Source organism: Odontesthes bonariensis, chromosome 23, assembly GCF_027942865.1.
Source record: "Odontesthes bonariensis isolate fOdoBon6 chromosome 23, fOdoBon6.hap1, whole genome shotgun sequence".
Classification (NCBI taxonomy): Eukaryota; Metazoa; Chordata; class Actinopteri; order Atheriniformes; family Atherinopsidae; genus Odontesthes; species Odontesthes bonariensis.
The window spans coordinates 2,116,125-2,139,555 of record NC_134528.1 but is presented as its reverse complement, the minus strand read 5'-3'; the positions used below and the strand labels follow the sequence as shown (position 1 = coordinate 2,139,555).

The following is a 23,431-nucleotide window of genomic DNA, read 5'->3' as shown; positions in this document are numbered from 1 at the left end:
GCCTGTGGGCAACAGACTTTTACAAAATAAAAGCCTGTGAGCAGCAGACTTTTACAAAATAAAAGCCTTTGAGCAGCAGACTTTTACAAAATAAAAGCCTGTGAGCAACAGACAAGGAGTTAACGCGATAATAACGAGTTAACTCGCCCAGCTCATCGCTCTGCGCTGCTGTCCCATGAAGCAGAGCGGTGGCCCAGTTGTGGTTTATCAGGCAGGATATTTATTTATTTATTTATTTATTTCTATGCCAGGAAGCTTCAGAACACATAGAGGTTCTCTGTTTCAGACTTTTAACAACAAATATCAGTTTTTAAGGTGTTCACGTGTCCAAAACCCCGAATCAGAACCCAGTGAGACCCAAAAGATTATGGTGGATCAGAATGTGCACGTCTGAGAACAGACAGGACCAACCTGGACCCGAACCCGGGGAGGAAACACCTTTTTGGTTGCTTATGGCCCAATAACGGCCAGTTTGAACTGTTCTGCCAGGTGTTCATAGCTGCAGCTTAGCTGCTAACGTTAGCATGGTTAGCATCGTTAGCATCGTTAGCATGGTTAGCACGGTTAGCATGGTTCACGAACTGCTCTCTGAGCTCCTGAGCAGCATCACTCAGTGGGGTCACATGGCGCTGAAAGGATCGGATTATTGGCTAAATTACAATCAGACTGAGTTATTAGGTGCATGTAGACACCTTAATCTGACTAAGAACTGGATCGGATGGGATTCAGACCCCGAGATAACTGGGTTGAAAGTCACTCTAAACCTGCTTGTAGACGCTGAAGCTCGTGGTGAATCAGACTTTGCGTTCTGCGCATGCTCCAGATGTTTTCCCGGGGTCGTGACCCGGAAGTCAAAGGAGACGATATTCCTGTTGTTGTCGCCGTCAGAAAGAAACAAACAACGCGATGGAGAATACTCCGTTGGGCATCGAGTTTGTGCAACAAGCAGCTCATCACAGAGCAAATGTAGAGGGACGTAGCTTCATCTGGCTCTGCGTTCTCCATCTTTCTCCAATGCCTGAGTTTGTTGTTGTTGTTGGTGCTGAAGAGGTCAACTGGAAGTGGATCGAATCGTATCGTATCGTATCGTATCGAATCATATCGAATCATATTGAATCTAATAACCAAGAGCCCTGATGAGGTCTTGGTTTCCTTTCTGTGTGTCCGTGTTGAACAGCTGACAGACTCTGGTGGTCCCTCCTGTTGTGTTTCAGGTGCCAAAGCCCGGAGAGGGCCAGACCGCCCAGGCAGAGACTCCGCAGGACGTTCTCGGTGCCATGAAACAGGTCTCTTACAGAACTGAGATCATCGGTGGAGTCCCTATCATCACGGCTACGCAGGTAACACTCCCACATGTGGTGTTTAACGGCAGGTCCGGTCCTGCCTCTGCTGGTATGCAGACACAAATGTGACTCAGCACGCAGCAGCACGGATCAGGGACGGCTGCTTTGCTTTTTATCGCCTGAAGAAAACAATCCGGCTCCTGTTATAGGTGGCTGTCTCCAACACCTCTGCAGCTCGCTCCTTGTTACTTTTTGAGACTCCAGGCTACATTAGCTGCCACAACTCTAACACAGAGACTCCAAACTGAGTCCTCGGCTGTAAAGACACACTGAGGGAATGTGTTGACCTCTCCAGCTGCAGCTTAAAGTCAGGCTGCCTGCATTTACTTTGTGTTTTCACATGTTATTCACCTTGTTCTGTACTTTAGCTTCAGTCCAAACCACTCGCTGTGCTGCTCACATGCACTGTACTGAGACTCATGTTGACAGACGTGCGCACACACAGTACGTTTTTTAGCATCCAAACTCAGCTGTTTGAGGGTTGATATCCCAAAGCAGCAGCCCTGTATCCTCTCTGGTGTTTGTGCTTGGACACCACGATGTCTCCAAAAAAACTGAATCCAACTGTAGTTTCACATCTTTGGAAGGTAACACGAAGTATCCTCCTCGCTTCGACTGTCCTCTCCACCTTCTCGTGCTTTTTTCTTCTCATCTAATCTGTTCTTAAAGCACATGCAAGTTTTCCTGATTACCCCCAGATAGCAAACGGACTCCGGACCGGATCCGTTCCGGATTTAGGGCAGGCTCAGGAACGGATCTGCAAAACGGACCCGGATCGGAGTCCACTTGCACACCGGAACAGATCCAGATCACGGATCCGGGTCGGATTCACCCATTAAGTGCCACATCCGGCCCGGAGCCGTTTCGGATCCGTTTATGATACTTATAACGGAGGTGGACTCATTTGGTCCAGAACCTTTATTTATAATGAATTTATTAACAAAAGTAGATGCAGATAAAAACTTGCTTACCAACTAGAAATTACTCCATAAAAATCCCACCAGTTTAGCCTTCTACACCTGAAAATGATTCATTGTGAAGCTACAAAAGACCTAAAATTGGTTTATTATTACGAGTTTATTTTATTTATATATTAGCCCTGGAGTCCACTGCTATCTGGGCCTCCTCTCATGTTCTACGTGGAACATACGAGCTGTCCGACCTGAAGGGGGAGCTCTGGAGATTCAGAGCAGAAATCCTCAACCACAGAGTTAAAGACGGCAGTTTGATGCACAATGAATCCAGATGTTCGCTTCTCTGTGATTAACTGATGTCTAATGGAGCGCTTCATGCGTCCGTGACCATCAGACGTAATCTTCACCGTATATATGTGTAAATGTGTGTGTTTTAGGAGCAGGGAGACGGACAGAATGGCTCTGAGCGTGGAAAGCGGACTCAGAACCAGCTGCCCTACTACCTGTCCAGAGGAGCCCACGACCACTCCTTCATCAAGGCCGGATACTGCGTTAAACAGGGAGCTGTGGTGAGGCCACGCACACTCAGAGGCTGTGTTCCAAACCGCATACTACTCCTACTACTCCCACTACTCATACTACTCATACTAACTTTTTAAGCGAGAAGTTCCCGGATGCATACTAGATTCTCTGAAATGTTGGGTATGCATCATGAGGTTACTACTCGTACTCAAACTACCCAAGATGCAACGTAACGTGACGTCGCCGATCGTCATTTCCTGTCAAAACGGCAGTTTCAAGCTAGCTACAACGAGGGTAGGTTCACTTCCTGTTTTCAAAACAAAAGCACCAATTGTATGGTAATGGCTTTCCCTATGATAAAAGGCAACGGGTATTTTATTTTGTGAAAATAACAGGAAGTGCGTTGCTCACTGCGGCTAGCTTTAGTAGCGCCGAATTCAAGGGAACAAAATGGTAAACAGCCGGTATTTTGTCAGGTTTTCAACACGTTGGGGATCTAAACGACTACTTTCTCACCTGAAAATGTTTCAAATGTTGCTAAAGTTTACAGAGTTTAGAGCTTAAGAGAAATCAGCTTCAGGCCGGCTGATTTCGGCTCGGGCAGGAGGAAAATGCATTGTGGGTAAACACTCTGCATACTGTCTGATCGATTAGTATGCAGTATGCAGTATGTATTATGTAGTATGTAGTATGTATTATGTAGTATGTAGTATGTATTATGTAGTATGTAGTATGTAGTATGCAGTATGTAGTATGTAGTATGTAGTATGTATTATGTAGTATGTAGTATGTATTATGTAGTATGTAGTATGTATTATGTAGTATGTATTATGTAGTATGTAGTATGTAGTATGCAGTATGCAGTATGTAGTATGTATTATGTAGTATGTATTATGTAGTATGTAGTATGCAGTATGTAGTATGTAGTATGCAGTATGCAGTATGTAGTATGTATTATGTAGTATGCAGTATGTAGTATGTAGTATGCAGTATGTAGTATGTAGTATGTATTATGTAGTATGTAGTATGCAGTATGTAGTATGTAGTATGTATTATGTAGTATGTATTATGTAGTATGCAGTATGTAGTATGTAGTATGCAGTATGTAGTATGTATTATGTAGTATGTAGTATGCAGTATGCAGTATGCAGTATGCAGTATGCAGTTTGTAGTATGTAGTATGCAGTATGCAGTATGCAGTATGCAGTATGCAGTTTGTAGTATGTAGTATGTAGTATGTAGTATGTATTATGTAGTATGTAGTATGCAGTATGCAGTATGCAGTTTGTAGTATGTAGTATGCAGTATGCAGTATGCAGTATGCAGTTTGTAGTATGTAGTATGCAGTATGCAGTTTGTAGTATGTAGTATGTAGTATGTAGTATGTATTATGTAGTATGTAGTTTGTAGTATGCGGTTTCGAACACAGCCAGACACACACACGGTCAGCGAGTTGCATCATGTGAGACGAACGTCGGCCGAACACGACGGTTTTTCTCTCTTTTCTCAGATGAAGACCTGGAAGAGACGGTACTTCATGCTGGATGAAAACGCCGTCGGCTATTACAAATCTGACCTGGTGAGAAGATGAATTAAACAGTAACCGTGAATCTGTTCAACTTTTATCCTCCACAGATTCCTAGTTAAACCAGCAGGTGTGTGCACGTGTGTGTGTGCATGTGTGTAAACAGGATAGCTCGCCTCTACATGCAGCGGCATGTGTCCTGAATTCCTCCTCATATGATCCACGTGTGGACAGATTACTGAAAAATGTCCCAACCAAAGCCTGTCTGAGCACATGCTCGGACACACCCAGTGTGCGTGTGTGTGTGTGTGTGCACGTGCGTGCGCCCTCTGGCTAGGCATTCAGGTCTTTGCAAACATAACTACCAGTGGGGAAACAGCCGTGTAATCTGGGTGATGAAATGAGACCAACTTCTCCAAATCTTAAACAAGCAGAAATGATGTTGTAAATGTGGAAATGCAACATTATTTCACTGTATTAGGATTCATGCTGTTGACTTTTGGACAGAGGTGGGTAGAGCAGCCAAAAACTGTACTCAAGTATTACCTCAACTGTTACTTCAGAATAATATGACTTAAGTAAAAGTAAAAAGTATTCATCCAAATAATTACTTGAGTAAGAGTAAAAAAGGTGAAAAAACTACTCAAGTACTGAGTAACTGTTGAGTAACGTCTGATTTATTTGTTAACACAAGCATTCAATCAGACAGACACAAATACTAAATAATCATCTTTAGGCAAATTAGAGTTCATCCAACTGATAAAATAAATTAAAATGAATTCATTAATTACAAAATAGCTTAAATTAAAATAATCCAGGTAAATTCAAGAACTTCAATAAAAAATAAAAGAGACTTAGGAAATGTTTAAAACATGTGTAACCCATATGTAACCTAAAAAACAAACATTCACCTATCCATGGGGGGAAAAACGAGTTTAGGAAACTTAGCGCTACATGTTTCCTCAAGTTAGATGTTGAGTTTCTGCTGAAATGTGCCTTTGTTTTGGTTGACACAGAAGACACATAATGTAGCTGCTGTTTCTCACTCTTTGTAAGGTAAACATGCTTTCAGTATGAGGCCTCGTCTGCGTCTTCATTTCCCACCGTTGGTTCTGACATTTTTCATCTGTTTCTTTGTTTGTTTGCTACGACTGCTAATGCTAAAGCTAACCCGTCCCGCCGCTGAGATCGAGTACGGTCACGTGACCAGACTGCACGGCTGCGTCTGATTGGTGGAACACAGTCAGGTGGTAGAGCCTTTGGCGGAAGTCTCTCTCTCTGTCAGAATAAAACATTAAAATGAGGCGTACGCGGGGGGATAAAAATAATGAGGCGTAGAATACCAAAGAGGTAAGAAGAAAAGTAACCAGCTCATTGTAGCCTAATGTAGCGGAGTAAGAGGACAGCTTCTGCTGCACACATCTACTCAAGTAAAAGGAAAAAGTATAGAGATTTAAAACTACTCCTAGAAGTATGTTTTCAAAAACTTACTCAAGTAAATGTAACTGGCTCCTACCCACCTCTGCTGCTGGGAGTCCAGGCTCCATCCCACACAGACTTGGCCCTAACCCTTCTCTCTCCTCCTGCTTTTCTCAGGAACGGGAGGCGCTCCGAGCCATCCCGCTGAAGGAGATTCACAAAGTCCAGGAGTGCAAGCAGAGGTGAGTCAGCAGGAGAACCTGTTTCTGCGTCTGCTGCTCGGCCTCTTCGGGGGAAAGGAAGTCAAATCTGCTGCTTTCTGTGTTCTGCAGTGAGCTGATGATGAGGGACAACCTGTTTGAGATGGTCACCAGCTCCAGAACCTTCTACATACAGGTGACGCACACCAGTCGGATTGTTTTATGACATTAGTTTCTTCTTTGTTCTGGAGGAAATCTCAAACATCCAGGAGATGCTGCAGCACACAGTTAGACTGAGAGAATAAAGGCAAACCGACAACATGTTTCTGTTAGAATCCATTTTAACAGCAAAAGGAATTTCAAGTGCCCAAAAACAAAAAAAGATCATAATTCTTAGACTTGTTTGAGCCATTCATGAATCACTTCTGATCAATGTTCCCTCTGAGCTGCATTCTCAGCGCACAAGAAAATCTATGCAGCGCATAAAATAAAATTCACCATAAACGTATTAAAGGCGGGGTAGGGGATCTTTTTCTGGAGCATTTTTTTACATATTGCTTGAAGTACTCTTCACACCCCCATTGCAACCAATTAATTAAAAGTTTTGACACAAAAATGAAAAGTTTTAGTGGCCTCTAGAACGTACAATCCAGGAAAAACACTATCCAATCATACTGAACGGACCGTTCACAATGATTGGATACTGATGCCGTCTATCAAACTGCAATCTGCCCCTCCCTCCCCCTCCCTCCCCCTCCTTCCCCCTGTGCGCGTACCCTGCTCCGTGAACGAATTACGCGTCCAGAAGCTTGGCAGGAAGCTAGACTAGAGCCAGCTTGGCTAGCACCTAGCATTATTAAACGTATAGTTAGCATATACTAAATACTAAATACGGCAACGATCGATGCTTGCTGTCAGAACAGCGCTCGTGCACCTTCGTGCTCGTGCGCGTTCATGTACTCTAGAGGCGTGGCTTCGGGGGGAAAGTGAAGAAAAGGGTTGGGACTTTTTACCTGTGTATTTTCAAAATGCAGCTTCGCTGGACTCAAAATCCAGGATCTCCTACCCTACCTTTAATTAGTATCTAATACTAGACCTAATCTAATCTAATTAATTAGACCAATAATGTGTTTTTCTGTACCATTTTTCAATGTAACGCAGTGATTGACAGGTGTTCAGCCAATGATATGACACGGTTTTCTTAAAGGGATAGTTCGCCTCTTTTAACATGAAGCTGTGTAACATCCCATATCAGCAGCATCATTTCTGAACATCTTCTTACCCCCTGCTGCGTCCTGTGAGCAGAGTTCCAGCCTCGTTTTGGCATTGAAGAAAGTAGTCCGGCTAGTTGGCTGGGGTTTAAAAAATAAAGCGTTTTGCTTCTCAGAACAATATGCGTTCAACAGAGTAATACATTTGCATCACAAAATGGTTCTCCAGGAAAAAGTCAGACCTCACAATCTCTTGGCACTATTTTCTCTCCCTGCGTATCACTGTCATCGTATCGTATCATCCAGCTGACGGCGTGCACTGCCCAGGATATCGTGCAGGCAATAACTCGGTTTTAACTTGTTAACATGTAACTTGCTGTGATCCAAGGTTCTGAACAGGTGTGATGCTGGTGTGTGGCCACAGCGTGCACATCTGGTGCTGCTCACAGTGGTGAAAGAGTAGAAATATTGGTTCTGACAGATCCAACATGTTACTCACTGACTGATCACATGATCGATCGGCTCTGTTTAGTTTCTCCTCATGTCTCAGCCTGATGAAGCAACATTTCAGTTGTATTCTCCCCTTTTGAACCCAAAGAAAGGAGTTTATTTCAGCTTGGACTGTTGGAGGTGGTGGGTTACATGCCATCACGTGCGCTCTGCAGGCTGCACGGAAGTCACTGAGCAGGGCAGCGGAGAAAAATGGGTTTACTCTCAGTCTGTCCGGGAAAAGGCTTCATTTAGCTTTACCGAGATGGAAAACTGCTGAACAAGCATGAAAGCTGCTGACATAAAGTTCGCTTTGTTATGGAGAGTGAATAAAATGCTCACCTCTACCTGCTCTGAGGTCTGTTATTCAGTACTAACGTCTGTCTTTCTGCGTCAGGCTGACAGTCCAGAGGACATGCACAGCTGGATCAAGGCCATCTCGGGGGCAATCGTTGCTCAGCGTGGCCCCGGACGTTCAGCCAACACGGTGAGTCCCCCGAAGGTGATGCTCTGTTAGAAAAACATTTTATTTTTTATTTTTACAGCACTTTTAAAGCAGAAGTGCAACACAAAGTGTTTTATAGAACAAGACTTAAAAGACTCAAATAGATTAAAGTAGGGCTGGGCGAATTAACTGGTTAATTATCGTGTTAACTCATTAAATATTAAACGCCGATAAATATTTTTTGCGCATTAACGCAGGTTTTATTATTTTTATTTATTTAAAAAAAAAATCTTCATTTTTTGGGGGCTTTTGTGCCTTTAATAGATAGGAAAGTTTATTATTTATTTTATTATTGTAAAAGTCTGTTGCTCACAGGCTTTTATTTTGTAAAAGTCTGTCGCTCAGAGGCTTTTATTTTGTAAAAGTCTGTTGCTCACAGGCTTTTATTCTGTAAAAGTCTGCTGCTGTCTGCTGTGGAACAGGAAAAGAAAGTAATCGGCGGATCCACCAAACATGGAGAAGGGTACGGAACTTTTACTCGGCCATTTTCATGTTAAAGTTCTTCCAGACGGCGGAGTCGACAGAACCAAAGTCATCTGTAAACACTGCCAAGTTGAATTGTCTTCTCAGCGTAGTAGTTCCAGTCTAAAATATCACTTAAAGGCAAAACACACAACTGATAGCAGCAAGTCATTCAAGGAAACAGACAGTGGAGCGAGGCTTCTACATAAAAACTACAGAAAGATGCTGATGTTAAAAGTGTGTTTGCACAACAAATGTTATGGCACTTTCATTCATATGGCAGCACATTTAAAATAAAGCTAAATGCTAAAAGCTATACGCTACTTTTGGATTCATTTTTGGATTCTGCGTACAAATGCGATTAATCGTGATTAATCAGGGAAATCATGTGATTAATTAGATTAAACATTTTAATCGTTGCCCAGCCCTAGATTACAGATTGAGTAAACTCGATCTGTAAGATGTCAACATGAAAGCTGTGAGTTTAACCCATAGAAAAGTCAGAATTAAACATGAAATAAGCTACATTTATAAAGCAGAGAGGTTGCCTGTAAATACGCGCAGAAGTTTGGATTATTTGGACGTGTCCTGCAGCTCCGAGGCAGCCGGCTCGTCCATCCATGTGCTGAATACTCGTGATGAACGAAGAGCCGTTTTACAAAGGATTGAAGTCTGATTGTCGTCCTTCCCGTTGCAGACAAAAGCCAGATGTTTATGGGAGTTTTGTCCTGTGGGACAGACTTTAACGGCCTGAAATTAAAGCAGTGAAACACACATGTAGGAACATCTGTCCTGATGACAGCGTTCACACACACAACAGGTCTTACTGGAAGAGGTCCCACCACAGTGTGCCTCTGCTGCTTCGACTCCAGATGTTTAATCCAGTGAACCGGCGCCTCCTGGTGGCAGAAAGAAAAGATGCAGCAGCTCAACAGCTTGAAGTTTAAATCCTGGAAGAGCTCTGTGCAGATATGAGTACGTTTCCAAGGGTTTAATCACCTGTGATGACAGCGGTTAATGTGTGATTTAGATGTTAACTGTCTGCATCTCACTCACACACACATGCACACACACATGCACATGCACATGCACACACATGCACACACACACATGCACACACATGCACACACAGCTTGTAATATTTCTTCTTTTCTGTCTCTGTACTAAGTTTGAAGAGTTTCTTTCCAAAACTACATGATTATCCACCACTTTCAGACCGCGTAACAAATTTTGATTTAAAAAGCCGTAGTTTTAACCTCAAACATTTAGTTTGGGACATGTGGAAAGAAAAAAAGCCGTAGTTTTAACCTCCAACATTTAGTTTGGGACATGTGGAAAGAAAAAAAGCCGTAGTTTAAACCTCCAACATTTAGTTTGGGACATCTTGGAAGAAAAGATAAAGCTCTTCAGCCTTTGTATGGAACAGGCAGGAGAAGCTGGAAGCTTTTAACAGCTCAGACCCCATAAGGCTGAAGTATCAAAGCTGAGCAGCTGGGTGCAGAGTCGGTTTAAGGTCCCAGTTTAAGGTCTCAGTTTAAGGTCTCAGTTTAAGTGTAAGGTCTCAGTTTAAGGTCTCAGTTTAAGTTTAAGGTCTCAGTTTAAGGTCTCAGTTTAAGTTTAAGGTCTCAGTTTAAGGTCTCAGTTTAAGGTCTCAGTTTAAGGTCCCAGTTTAAGGTCTCAGTTTAAGGTCCCAGTTTAAGGTCTCAGTTTAAGGTCTCAGTTTAAGGTCCCAGTTTAAGGTCTCAGTTTAAGGTCTCAGTTTAAGGTCTCAGTTTAAGGTCTCAGTTTAAGGTCCCAGTTTAAGTCTCAGTTTAAGTCTCAGTTTAAGGTCTCAGTGTAAGGTCTCAGTTTAAGGTCTCAGTTTAAGGTCTCAGTTTAAGGTCTCAGTTTAAGTCTCAGTTTAAGGTCTCAGTTTAAGGTCTCAGTTTAAGGTCTCAGTTTAAGGTCTCAGTTTAAGTCTCAGTTTAAGTTTAAGGTCCCAGTTTAAGGTCTCAGTTTAAGGTCTCAGTTTAAGTGTAAGGTCTCAGTTTAAGGTCTCAGTTTAAGTTTAAGGTCTCAGTTTAAGGTCTCAGTTTAAGTTTAAGGTCTCAGTTTAAGTGTAAGTTCTCAGTTTAAGGTCTCAGTTTAAGGTCTCAGTTTAAGGTCTCAGTTTAAGGTCCCAGTTTAAGGTCTCAGTTTAAGGTCTCAGTTTAAGGTCCCAGTTTAAGGTCCCAGTTTAAGGTCTCAGTTTAAGGTCTCAGTTTAAGGTCTCAGTTTAAGGTCCCAGTTTAAGTCTCAGTTTAAGTCTCAGTTTAAGGTCTCAGTGTAAGTTTAAGTCTCAGTTTAAGGTCTCAGTTTAAGGTCTCAGTTTAAGGTCTCAGTTTAAGGTCTCAGTTTAAGGTCTCAGTTTAAGTCTCAGTTTAAGTCTCAGTTTAAGGTCTCAGTGTAAGTTTAAGGTCTCAGTTTAAGGTCCCAGTTTAAGTCTAAGGTCCCAGTTTAAGGTCTCAGTTTAAGGTCTCAGTTTAAGGTCTCAGTTTAAGTTTAAGGTCTCAGTTTAAGGTCCCAGTTTAAGGTCCCAGTTTAAGTTTAAGGTCCCAGTTTAAGGTCTCAGTTTAAGGTCTCAGTTTAAGGTCTCAGTTTAAGTTTAAGGTCCCAGTTTAAGGTCCCTGTTTAAGTTTAAGGTCTCAGTTTAAGGTCTCAGTTTAAGGTCCCAGTTTAAGGTCTCAGTTTAAGTTTAAGGTCCCAGTTTAAGGTCTCAGTTTAAGGTCCCTGTTTAAGTTTAAGGTCTCAGTTTAAGGTCTCAGTTTAAGGTCTCAGTTTAAGGTCCCTGTTTAAGTTTAAGGTCTCAGTTTAAGGTCTCAGTTTAAGGTCCCTGTTTAAGTTTAAGGTCTCAGTTTAAGGTCTCAGTTTAAGGTCCCAGTTTAAGGTCCCTGTTTAAGTTTAAGGTCTCAGTTTAAGGTCTCAGTTTAAGGTCCCAGTTTAAGGTCTCAGTTTAAGTTTAAGGTCTCAGTTTAAGGTCTCAGTTTAAGGTCTCAGTGTAAGTTTAAGGTCTCAGTTTAAGGTCCCAGTTTAAGTTTAAGGTCTCTGTGGGTTGGTGGATGAGCTGTTGGGTGGAAAGGAGCTCTTCACCTCACTGTAACTGAGCTGTGCTGTAAACTATCCTTTTCAGATCCGTCAGGCCAGACGGCTGTCCAGCCCGTGTATACAGAGGTATACGCCATTCTGCAGTGGTGAATGCAGCATGTATGTGACCCCGTGTCCCTTTAACCCCCCCACCCCGACCCATCCATCCACCTCCACCGCAGCTTCCCCCGGCCGAGCATTCACCCCACACGCTCCAGCTGTTTTCTGGCTCCTCCTCCACCCGAGCGCTCTTCAGTTTCAGTTTAAAAGCAGCGCTGCGGAGTTTAGATTCTTCTAAGAAGAGTTTTTACCTCCAAACTAACCAAACCCGAGTGGTTAGGATGCCAGTTTTCTCTAAACCGTCAGTACAAAGAGAAGCGTCTCGCATCCTGATCGTTTCTAATTATTGGAAACTTATAAAAGTATTTTATTCAACCTCAAATCAGAAAAAGAATAGAGAATAAAGAAGAGAACGAACAAAGATGTTTAATGTTTTGTCTCTTCATCTTCCTTTTATGTGTTGATAAACATCCAGTTTTACATTTCAGGCCTGCGACACATTCCAAACATGTTGGGGAAAAGGAAATTTAGGGCGAATAATACAGTTAAAGAAAGAAAAGACTCTAAACAGGTGAAATCTGTGGTTTAAAACAATGTTCCTCAGAAAGAGTGGAAGGGATCTGCACATTTCTCCCTCTGCAGAGCAGAATATCATTAAAGCGTTCAGGGAATCTGGAGGAGTTTCAGTGTAAAGCTGAAACTGAAACAGCCCGCGTCCTTTAAGCAGACGGCCGGCTGGACTGCAGCTCAGCAGGCGTTTCCTCCTCAGTGATCCTGCTGATGTAGTCGACTTCATCAGTGACCAGCTGAGGGGACCAGGCCGTCTCCATGGTTACTGAATGATGCACGAGAGGTGCCGTTATCGTTTAAACCTGATTCCATTCTTCAGATGCTCGTCACACCAGCGGGATTTGCTTTGTGCATTTCCACAAACGCTCCACATTCCCTGTTTGATTCATAGGCTCCTTTATTCAGTTTCCAATGAAAGGGGGTAAAGATGTGTAAAAACCTTTAACAGAAACACATATAAACACATATAAACAGGGGCGGACTGGGGAGGAAAAGTGGCCTCGAAAACCATCGGTAAATTAACTCGTTATCTGGAGAAAACCATCAGAAAAAAGTTTATACGCACCACGTCCGCTCTGGGCTTCCGTACATTTCCACTTCTGTGATGGCAGCATTGATGCAGAAAAGCTCACTGAGGTTTTACAGCAACACGTGCTGCCTTCAGGAACACATCTGTCCCTGGGACGTCCGTGCACTGTTCAGAGTGGGAGAAGGAAATGTTACAGAGTGGGGAACTTCTTTTGGAATGTGTTGTGCGAAATGTGAAAATGGATGTTTTATTAACAGATGAAATGAAGCTGAAGCGGTAAAAACATGATATATGTTGAGTTCAGGCTGCCTGCAGTGATGTAGAAGTAAATTTGTGATGTGCTTCCTCATTTCGTGTCGGTTATTTGGCAGCATCCTTAAAGGCGGGGTAGGGGTTCTTTTTCTGGAGCATTTTTTTTACATATTGCTTGAAATACTCTTCACACCCCCATTGCAACCAGTTAATTAAAAGTTTTGACACAAATATGAAAAGTTTTAGTGGCCTCTAGAACGTACAATCCAGGAAAAACACTATCCAATCATACTGAACGGACCGTTAACGATGATTGGATTCTGATGCGTCTATGAAACTGCAATCTGCTCCTCCCTCCCCCTCCTTCCCCCTGTGCACGTACCCTGCTCCGTGAACAAATTACGCGTCCAGAAGCTTGGCAGGAAGCTAAACTAGAGCCAGCTTGGCTAGCACCTAGCATTATTAAACGGTTCATTATGATGTTGAAAGGTATTTTCTTACCTGTGAATCCGCCATGAGAAAAAGTTAGCAAAAGTTAGCCAAACCAGTCGATGCTTGCTGTCAGAACAGCGCTCGTGCACCTTCGTGCTCGTGCACGTTCATGTACTCTAGAGGCGTGGCTTCGGGGGGAAGTCTGAATAAAAGGATTGGGACTTTTGACCTGTGTATTTTCAAAATGCAGCATCGCTGGACTCAAAATCCAGGATCTCCTACCCTACCTTTAACTTACTGCTCCGTCAGTTTAGATTTAACCCTGATGTCCCGGCTCCACTCATCTCTGGACTTCCTGCATCTCTGTTTCCTCTTTCCAGCCCCGAACAATGTTTCCAGCCTTCCTGACTCCCAGCTGGACTTCACCACACCAGAATAACCCTGAGCCCTTTCTCTTTATTTCTGCTAACCCTCTCTCATGTTGTCTTTCTGTTTCTACTCTGTGTGTGTTTGTGGTTGTGCGTCTGCTTTTCAGAGAGTGAGGTGTGACAGTGACACACTAACCTTCCCCAAATGAGCCTTCTTCCCTACGTCCCCCCCACTGCTGCTCATCGTCCAATCACCAAGCCCCGCTGCCTCCCAGCTTCCTTAGTAACCGCTGCCTCATCCTGTCCTGCTCCCTGGCAGCTGCAGCATCACCTGTTCGTACGTGTCGCTCTGAACTGCTTTTTGCACGTTGAAATTTCACAGCGTTTCATTTAAGTGTGACCTGCTTTCTCTGCAGTTTGTTGTTTTTATGGTCTGGTGCTAAAGAGTTGCAAAGTGATCCAGTTATTTCAGGCAGATGTGAACGCCTCGTTCAGTTTGAACAGACATGAAACTCAGAACAAAGATGAGCAGCAGCCGTGCTGATTGGTGGGAACAGAAGTAAAACAGGAAGTAAAACAAAGAGAATGTGTTCGAAACCGCATACTACTCCTACTACTCCTACTAACTTTTTGAGTGAGTATGCGAGTTTGAGTGAGCAGAAGTTCCCGGATGCATACTAGATTCTCCTAAATGTTGGGTATGCATCATGAGGTTACTACTCATACTCAAACTACCCAAGATGCAACGTAACGTGACGTCGCCGATCGTCATTTCCTGTCAAAACGGCAGTTTCAAGCTAGCTACAACGAGGGTAGGTTCACTTCCTGTTTTCAAAACAAAAGCACCAATTGTATGGTAATGGCTTTCCCTATGATAAAAGGCAACGGGTATTTTATTTTGTGAAAATAACCGGAAGTGCGTTGCTCACTGCGGCTAGCTTTAGTAGCGCCGAATTCGTGGGAACAAAATTGTAAACAGCCGGTATTTTGTCAGGTTTTCAACACGTTGGGGATCTAAACGACTACTTTCTCTCCTGAAAATGTTTCAAATGTTGCTAAAGTTTACAGAGTTTAGAGCTTAAGGAAAATCAGCTTCAGGCCGGCTGATTTCGGCTCGGGCAGGAGCGAAATGCATTGTGGGTAAACGCTCTGCATACTGTCTGATCGGTGAGTATGCCGTTTGCAAGTATGTAGAATGCGGTTTCGAACACAACCCATACTCATCGATACTACATACTGCATACTGCATACTACATACTGCATACTGCATACTACATACTGCCATACTGCCTACTGCATACTACATACTACATACTACATACTCATCGATCAGACAGTATGCAGAGCGTTTACCCACAATGCATTTCGCTCCTGCCCGAGCCGAAATCAGCCGGCCTGAAGCTGATTTCCCTTAAGCTCTAAACTCTGTAAACTTTAGCAACATTTGAAACATTTTCAGGTGAGAAAGTAGTCGTTTAGATCCCCAACGTGTTGAAAACCTGACAAAATACCGGCTGTTTACCATTTTGTTCCCACGAATTCGGCGCTACTAAAGCTAGCCGCAGTGGGCAACGCACTTCCGGTTATTTTCACAAAATAAAATACCCGTTGCCTTTTATCATAGGGAAAGCCATTACCATACAATTGGTGCTTTTGTTTTGAAAACAGGAAGTGAACCTACCCTCGTTGTAGCTAGCTTGAAACTGCCGTTTTGACAGGAAATGACGATCGGCGACGTCACGTTACGTTGCATCTTGGGTTGTTTGAGTATGAGTAGTAACCTCATGATGCATACCCAACATTTAGGAGAATCTAGTATGCATCCGGGAACTTCTCGCTTACTCAAACTCACATACTAACTCAAAAAGTTAGTATGAGTAGGAGGAGAAGAATGCGGTTTCGAATACAGCCAAAGTGTGTCCATATAAAACAGGAAGTAACTAACATAACTGAGGGAATCCAGGTAAAATGATGGGAAGAACTCAAACACAAAACATACAAATTAGACATGGACACGAAAACGATCTGAAGCCATAGCTGAGAACATAAAGGACATAAATGACTCCAACTGAAACCAAAAGTCTAAGCAGAATACACAAAGAATAAGGCCCAAGCTCAACACTACGAGATAAGAACCAGGAAAATGCCCCAAAAATAAATGTAAACTTTCTTTTAAAGTAGTTTAAGGAGCTCAGGTTAGTCCTCATTTACAGGGTCATAGTTCTGTATTGGATCGGATTTACTCTCTTTAATCTTCACGAAACACTTAGTTTTAGCTCCTGTCTCTTTACAAATCTGACCTGGTGAGAAGATGAAAACAAACAAATTAAACGTTAACCGTATTTCTTTTTTGATGATCAATACACCTTGACCTTGAGCAATGAGGTCAAACAGCTCCACAACTTTGCAACTCTGTATGCACCTTCCTGAAAAATGTCCCTTTCAGTTCATGTGTCACACGACTTTTCTTTTCTTCTAAATGAACCATTTCCAAACTGAAGCTGTTTTATCCTGTTAAATGTTGCATTCGTGCTCTTCTTGGGACTCTTTGATCCCAACGAATGTGACGTAAACTGGGTTTAACATTCGTTGTTGTTCGTACAGAAAGGGTCTCAAATCAAATCCCACGTCAGAATTATATCCTGAAATTCATTCTTGATCACCAGCAAACTTCAGTCAAATATTTTATAGTATTGCTCATGAACGATTAGGCGTTGATTAAGAGTTCGTCCCACTTACACGGGCCGGATGATCAATAAACACAACAAAAGGACTTCAGTCAGGATTTAGGTTTCAAACCTTTACAAACCTGAGGAAAGAAAGCATCAGCTGTGTTTTTCTTCGATGTTTTTATTTACTTTTATGTCAAAAAAACCATCAATTCAGCTGAGACTTTTAGGGAGGGGAGATTTCTGTAATAAAACAGTAGTTTACTGTGATGTTCCGTCCGTCCACTCTGAGCTGATGTTGGATCAGGATGTTCCAGATGAACCTCTCGTCTTCCGGCTGCTCCTGAGAGTCACAGACCAGATGAGATGTGTGATGCCCCTCGTGTGTTTCTGCCAGCGTAAAGCGGCCGATTAGTTATGTGATCAAAGTCTTAGAGAGTTTGCTGGTGAGAAAAGTTGAGTAAGACTTCCAGATTTGGATTTGAGACGTTCCTTTCTGAGTAGAAATTTCTTTTTCTCTTTACTTTTAACTCTCTGTTCCTTTCCATCACACATCCATCCTTTCATCCATCCATCCATCCATCCATCCATCCAATCATCCATCCATCCAATCATCCATCCATCCAATCATCTATCCATCCACCCATCCAATCATCCATCCAATCATCCATCCATCCATCCATCCTTCCATCCACCCAATCATCCATCCATCCATCCATCCATCCAATCATCCATCCATCCATCTATCCTTCCATCCATCCAATCATCCATCCATCCATCCATCCATCCATCTATCCTTCCATCCATCCATCCATACTTTCATCCATCCATCCATCCATCCAATCATCCATCCATCCAATCATCCATCCATCCATCCTTTCATCCATCCATCCATCCTTCCATCCATCCATCCAATCATCCATCCATCCATCCATCCTTCCATCCATCCATCCATACTTTCATCCATCTATCCATCCATCCATACTTTCATCCATCTATCCATCCATCCATCCATCCATCCATCCATCCATCCATCCATCCATCCAATCATCCATCCATCCATCCAATCATCCATCCATCCATCCTTTCATCCACCCATCCAATCATCCATCCATCCATCCATCCATCCATCCATCCATCCATCCATCCATCCATCCATCCTTTCATCCATCCATCCATCCATCCATCCAATCATCCATCCATCCATCCATCCAATCATCCATCCATCCAATCATCCATCCATCCATCCTTTCATCCATCCATCCATCCTTCCATCCATCCATCCAATCATCCATCCATCCATCCATCCTTCCATCCATCCATCCATACTTTCATCCATCTATCCATCCATCCATACTTTCATCCATCTATCCATCCATCCATCCATCCATCCATCCATCCATCCATCCATCCATCCATCCAATCATCCATCCATCCACCCATCCAATCATCCATCCATCCATCCAATCATCCATCCATCCATCCTTTCATCCACCCATCCAATCATCCATCCATCCATCCATCCATCCATCCATCCATCCATCCATCCATCCTTTCATCCATCCATCCATCCATCCATCCAATCATCCATCCATCCATCCAATCATCCATCCATCATCACACATCCATCCATCCATTCATCCATCCTTTCATCCATCCATCCATCCATCCATCCAATCATCCATCCATCCATCCATCCATCCATCCATCCAATCATCCATCCATCCATCCAATCATCCATCCATCCAACCATCCATCCATCTATCCAATCATCCATCCATCCATCCATCCATCCAATCATCCATCCATCCATCTATCCATCCATCCATCCATCCACTCATCCATCCATCCATCCATCCATCCATCCATCCATCCATCCATCCAATCATCCATCCATCCAACCATCCATCCATCTATCCAATCATCCATCCTTTCATCCATCCATCCAATCATCCATCCATCCATCCATCCATCCATCCAATCATCCATCCATCCATCAAATCATCCATCCATCATCCATCCATCTATCCAATCATCCATCCTTTCATCCATCCATCCAATCATCCATCCATCATTACACATCCATCTTTCCATCCATCTATCCAATCATCCATCCTTTCATCCATCCATCCAATCATCCATCCATCCATCCATCCATCCATCATTACACATCCATCCATCCAATCATCCATCCATCCATCCATCATTACACATCCATCCATCCATCCATCTATCCATCCATCCATCCATCCAATCATCCATCCATCCATCCATCCATCCATCCAATCATCCATCCATCCATCCATCCATCCATCATTACACATCCATCCATCCATCCATCCATCCAATCATCCATCCATCCAATAATCCATCCATCCTTTCATCCATCCATCCAATCATTCATCCATCCATCCATCCATCCATCCATCCATCCATCCATCCATCCAATCATCCATCCATCCATCCATCCATCCATCCATCCATCCACTCATCCATCCATCCATCCATCCATCCATCCAATCATCCATCCATCCAACCATCCATCCATCCAATCATCCATCCATCTATCCAATCATCCATCCTTTCATCCATCCATCCAATCATCCATCCATCCATCCATCCATCCATCCAATCATCCATCCATCCATCCATCCATCAAATCATCCATCCATCCATCCATCCAATCATTCATCCATCCATCCATCCATCCATCCATCCATCCATCCTTTCATCCATCCATCCATCCTCTATCACACATCCATCCATCATCCATCCATCCATCCATCCAATCATCCATCCATCCATCCATCCATCCATCCAATCATCCATCCATCCATCCATCCATCCTTTCATCCATCCATCCATCCATCCTTTCATCCATCCATCCATCCTTTCATCCATCCATCCATCCATCCATCCATCCATCCAATCATCCATCCATCCTTTCATCCATCCATCCATCCTTTCATCCATCCATCCATCCATCCATCCAATCATCCATCCATCCAATCATTCATCCATCCATCCATCCATCCATCCATCCATCCTTTCATCCATCCATCCATCCATCCATCCATCCATCCATCCAATCATTCATCCATCCATCCATCCATCCATCCATCCATCCATCCATCCATCCATCCAATCATTCATCCATCCATCCATCCATCCATCCAATCATCCATCCATCCAATCATTCATCCATCCATCCATCCATCCATCCTTTCATCCATCCATCCAATCATTCATCCATCCATCCATCCATCCATCCAATCATCCATCCATCCATCTATCCATCTATCCATCCATCCATCCTCTATCACACATCCATCCATCCAATCATCCATCCATCCATCCATCCATCCATCCATCCATCCATCCATCCATCCATCCATCCAATCATCCATCCATCATTTCCAGCCTCCTTCATCACCTCACTTTCTCTTCTTCTTCTTCTCTGTGTCTCCAGGAGCGCAGTGACTCCGACTCTCCCTCCTCAGCATCATCCTCCGTCTTCTACTACACCCTCGACCCGGAGCTACAGCACCCAGAATCCTCAGCGGGTGCTCAGCCTCGCCCTGAACGCGCATCACCAGGACGACTTCCTTGGGCTCCTCCCGTGGCGGCTGAGCGGCGTTCAGACGGTGATGGTGCCGCTCCCCTCGGCGCGCTCCCGCCTGTCGCTGCAGGAGACGCTGCGGCCCTCAAAGTGAGGGAGGAGGGCGCCCCGCTGAGGCTCTGCGGCGGCGGCGAGGAGCTGGGCGCTCGCACCAATCAGAAACCTGAAGTGCAGATAACTCTGATGTGATGGTTTACAGCATCAACACAAACACACTTCTGCACAATCTCCCTGCGCTTAGAAAACAGCCTGCAGGCCAAATAATGCTCCGGATTCACTTCCTGGGACCAGTTTTTCTGTGTACGCCTGCACATACCAGACTTTCTTCCTCTGCTGTTCCCCTTCCCTTTGTCTTCCTGTTTATGTTTAACTCCTGACAAACAAAGAAAGAACAACATGGCAGAGGTCCGTTCTGACCCGATGCTCCGGCGCCGCACAGTGGAAGGTGGATGTTGGTGATCCGTGTCCGAAAACGAGCCAAAAGTTTCAGGTGTTTGCAGGTCAAATGTTGCTGGAAGGGTCAGACGTCTGCAGAGAGCCTGACTAATCCAGAGTCTCTGCTTGTTTTTAATCCTGATGTACGTTACAGACTTTCTGCTGAGGAATGAGAGCACTGAGGTGCAGATTTGCTGCCTTTCAGCTGACAGTATTTCACCCTTCGACAAATGTCTAAAATGTCCGAGTAGAGGGAAAGCATAAGGAACTGATTTGTTGTCTCTTCGGTATTCGTTTCTGGAGTTTAGAAAAACAAAATGACTCAAAGCCGCAGTCATTTATGGAGAAAAAAACACATTTTTTCCAATCATCACAACATGATTTGGATTAGTTCTGTCGGCAGCTTTAGATGCTGTGGGTCACACTGTGCTGACAGTGCATCATTTGGAGGGTTTGTCATTTATTTAATGTGGAATAGAGTATTGGTGTAGAGTCATTGGGGATGATTACTAACTGAAAGGTACCAAAAACGTCTTATTGTTGGGTTAACCCTAACCCATATCTGTGAATAAAAACGCCCTACATTAACACTTATTTATATATATAAAGACATATTTATAAATGTCAGGAGCAAGAACAACAAATGAATTTCAACTGAAAGAGAGAAACGTTGTTTTTATCCCCAGAGAAACGTTTTTATCCCAGAGAAACGTCGTTTTTATCCCCAGAGAAACGTCGTTTTTATCCCAGAGAAACGTTGTTTTTATCCCCAGAGAAACGTCGTTTTTATCCCCAGAGAAACTTAGTTTTTATCCCAGAGAAACGTTGTTTTTATCCCCAGAGAAACTTAGTTTTTATCCCAGAGAAACGTCGTTTTTATCCCCAGAGAAACGTTGTTTTTATCCCAGAGAAACGTCGTTTTTATCCCAGAGAAACGTTGTTTTTATCCCCAGAGAAACGTTGTTTTTATCCCCAGAGAAACGTCGTTTTTATCCCCAGAGAAACGTCGTTTTTATCCCAGAGAAACGTTGTTTTTATCCCAGAGAAACGTCGTTTTTATCCCCAGAGAAACTTAGTTTTTATCCCCAAAGAGCTTATTTTTACTGAAGGTGGAGCTCAGGCACCACTGAGTGTCTTTATAGATGTTAAAGAAACGAATACCATAGAAAACAAACACATTTATATGCAAAGTACAGATTTAAAGAAAAGAAAGTATCCAGATATATACAGATGTAAACGTGAAAATAAAGGAAAAGCTTTGATCGCTGTAATGATGACTTTAAACAGAAGACGAGCAGACCGCTGATCGGAAAGTTCGAACCCTTTAAAGTCAAAGTTTCTTTTCTTTTTGGAGCAATAATTTCACATTTTTTTCCAAATGGTTTTGGAAAACAGGTGCTATCTCTCGGCGTTTGGTACCTAAGAGTGAGATGCTGCCAGTTGGATGAAAGGTGAGGTCTGAAAGGTGAGGTCTGAAAGGTGAGGTCTGAAAGGTGAGGTTTGAAAGGTGAGGTCTGAAAGGTGAGGTCTGAAAGGTGAGGTCTGAAAGGTGAGGTCTGAAAGGTGAGGTCTGAAAGGTGAGGTCTGAAAGGTGAGGTTTGAAAGGTGAGGTCTGAAAGGTGAGGTCTGAAAGGTGAGGTCTGAAAGGTGAGGTCTGAAAGGTGAGGTCTGAAAGGTGAGGTCTGAAAGGTGAGGTCTGAAAGGTGAGGTCTGAAAGGTGAGGTCTGGGATGAAAGGTGAGGTCTGAAAGGTGAGGTCGGGTCTGACTGTGTGAGCCGACCCGCTCACAGCGTTCACGTGCAGCTTGAATGAGGGAAAAACAAAGTTTCCCCTCGTGGTGCAGACCTGCAGGGAATCTGGCCTCAGTGCTCGCAGCGTGAAAGTTCAGCAGACTCCGACTCCCAGCAGCCTCTCTGCTGTGGGCGGAGCTTCCCTCGCCTTCCTGTCACTGCTCCTTTAATTACGTTGGTGTTTGTGAATGTTTTAGTTACAACATGTGAGGAGACGCGTCTCCTTTGGCCGCCTGGTTAGTGGGTGTTTGTGGGTGTTTGTGGGTGTTTGTGGGTGTTTTTATCTCATTTCTTATTTGCTTTTAGTTTTGATAAGATTATTTGCAGTGATGGAAAAAAAAAAAAACTTCACATATATGTTGTTTACTGACTTTTATAAACACGTGTGCATGACTGCATGCACACAGCCCTCCTCACCCATGTTGTTCCCTGTGACACATAAGCTGGGTAAAGTGCCTGCATTTATCTTTCTAAAGAGTCGAGGAAAATAGGACCTGATCCTTTTAAGTGTGTATGTGATTCTTAGACCATGTGCTCTATTTATTAAAATATAGTGAATAGAATCTGAACACGAGTCTTTTTTCACCTTCTACGCTGTTAGCTTCAGCCAGCAGCCCCAGTCTTTGGGGAAGTGTTAATAAGTTAATTAGTAGGGCTGGGCGAGTTAACTCGTTATTATTTAATGCCGATACATATTTTATCGTGCATTAACGCAGGTTTTATGTATTTATTTTTAAAAATGATAATAATTTTGAAGGAAATATTGAAAATAAAATTTTCAATAAAAATAAAAAATTTAAATTTAAATTTTTTATTTTTAAATTTAAATTTAAAAAACAGGGACCACCCCTGTTTTATCATTTATTTTATTATTGTAAAAGTCTGTTGCTCACAGGCTTTTATTTTGTAAAAGTCTGTTGCTGTCTGCTGTGGAACAGGAAAAGAAAGTAATCTTTGGATCCACCAAACATGGAGAAGGGTACGGAACTTTTACTCGGCCATTTTCATTTTAAAG

At 43.1% G+C, this 23,431-nt stretch overlaps 1 protein-coding gene across 7 annotated transcripts in view; it reads left to right on the top strand.

The window, feature by feature from the left end:
- LOC142373613 (pleckstrin homology domain-containing family A member 1-like) overlaps window positions 1-22,979 on the top strand; it is a 39,418-nt gene extending 16,439 nt beyond the window's left edge. For 2 of the 7 annotated variants that reach the window (XM_075456943.1, XM_075456944.1), the window contains exons 6-12: window positions 1,215-1,340; window positions 2,695-2,826; window positions 4,290-4,358; window positions 5,901-5,965; window positions 6,056-6,119; window positions 8,021-8,110; window positions 20,042-22,979. In XM_075456943.1, the coding sequence (XP_075313058.1) occupies window positions 1,215-1,340; window positions 2,695-2,826; window positions 4,290-4,358; window positions 5,901-5,965; window positions 6,056-6,119; window positions 8,021-8,110; window positions 20,042-20,380 (885 nt within the window). In that variant the 3' untranslated portion in view covers window positions 20,381-22,979. Of the gene's footprint in view, window positions 1-1,214; window positions 1,341-2,694; window positions 2,827-4,289; window positions 4,359-5,900; window positions 5,966-6,055; window positions 6,120-8,020; window positions 8,111-11,738; window positions 11,813-14,070; window positions 14,241-20,041 lie in introns of all 7 variants that reach the window. The other 5 variants (XR_012768536.1, XR_012768535.1, XR_012768537.1 and 2 more) reach the window with 5 other exon arrangements.
- Window positions 22,980-23,431: the final 452 nt, after the last annotated feature.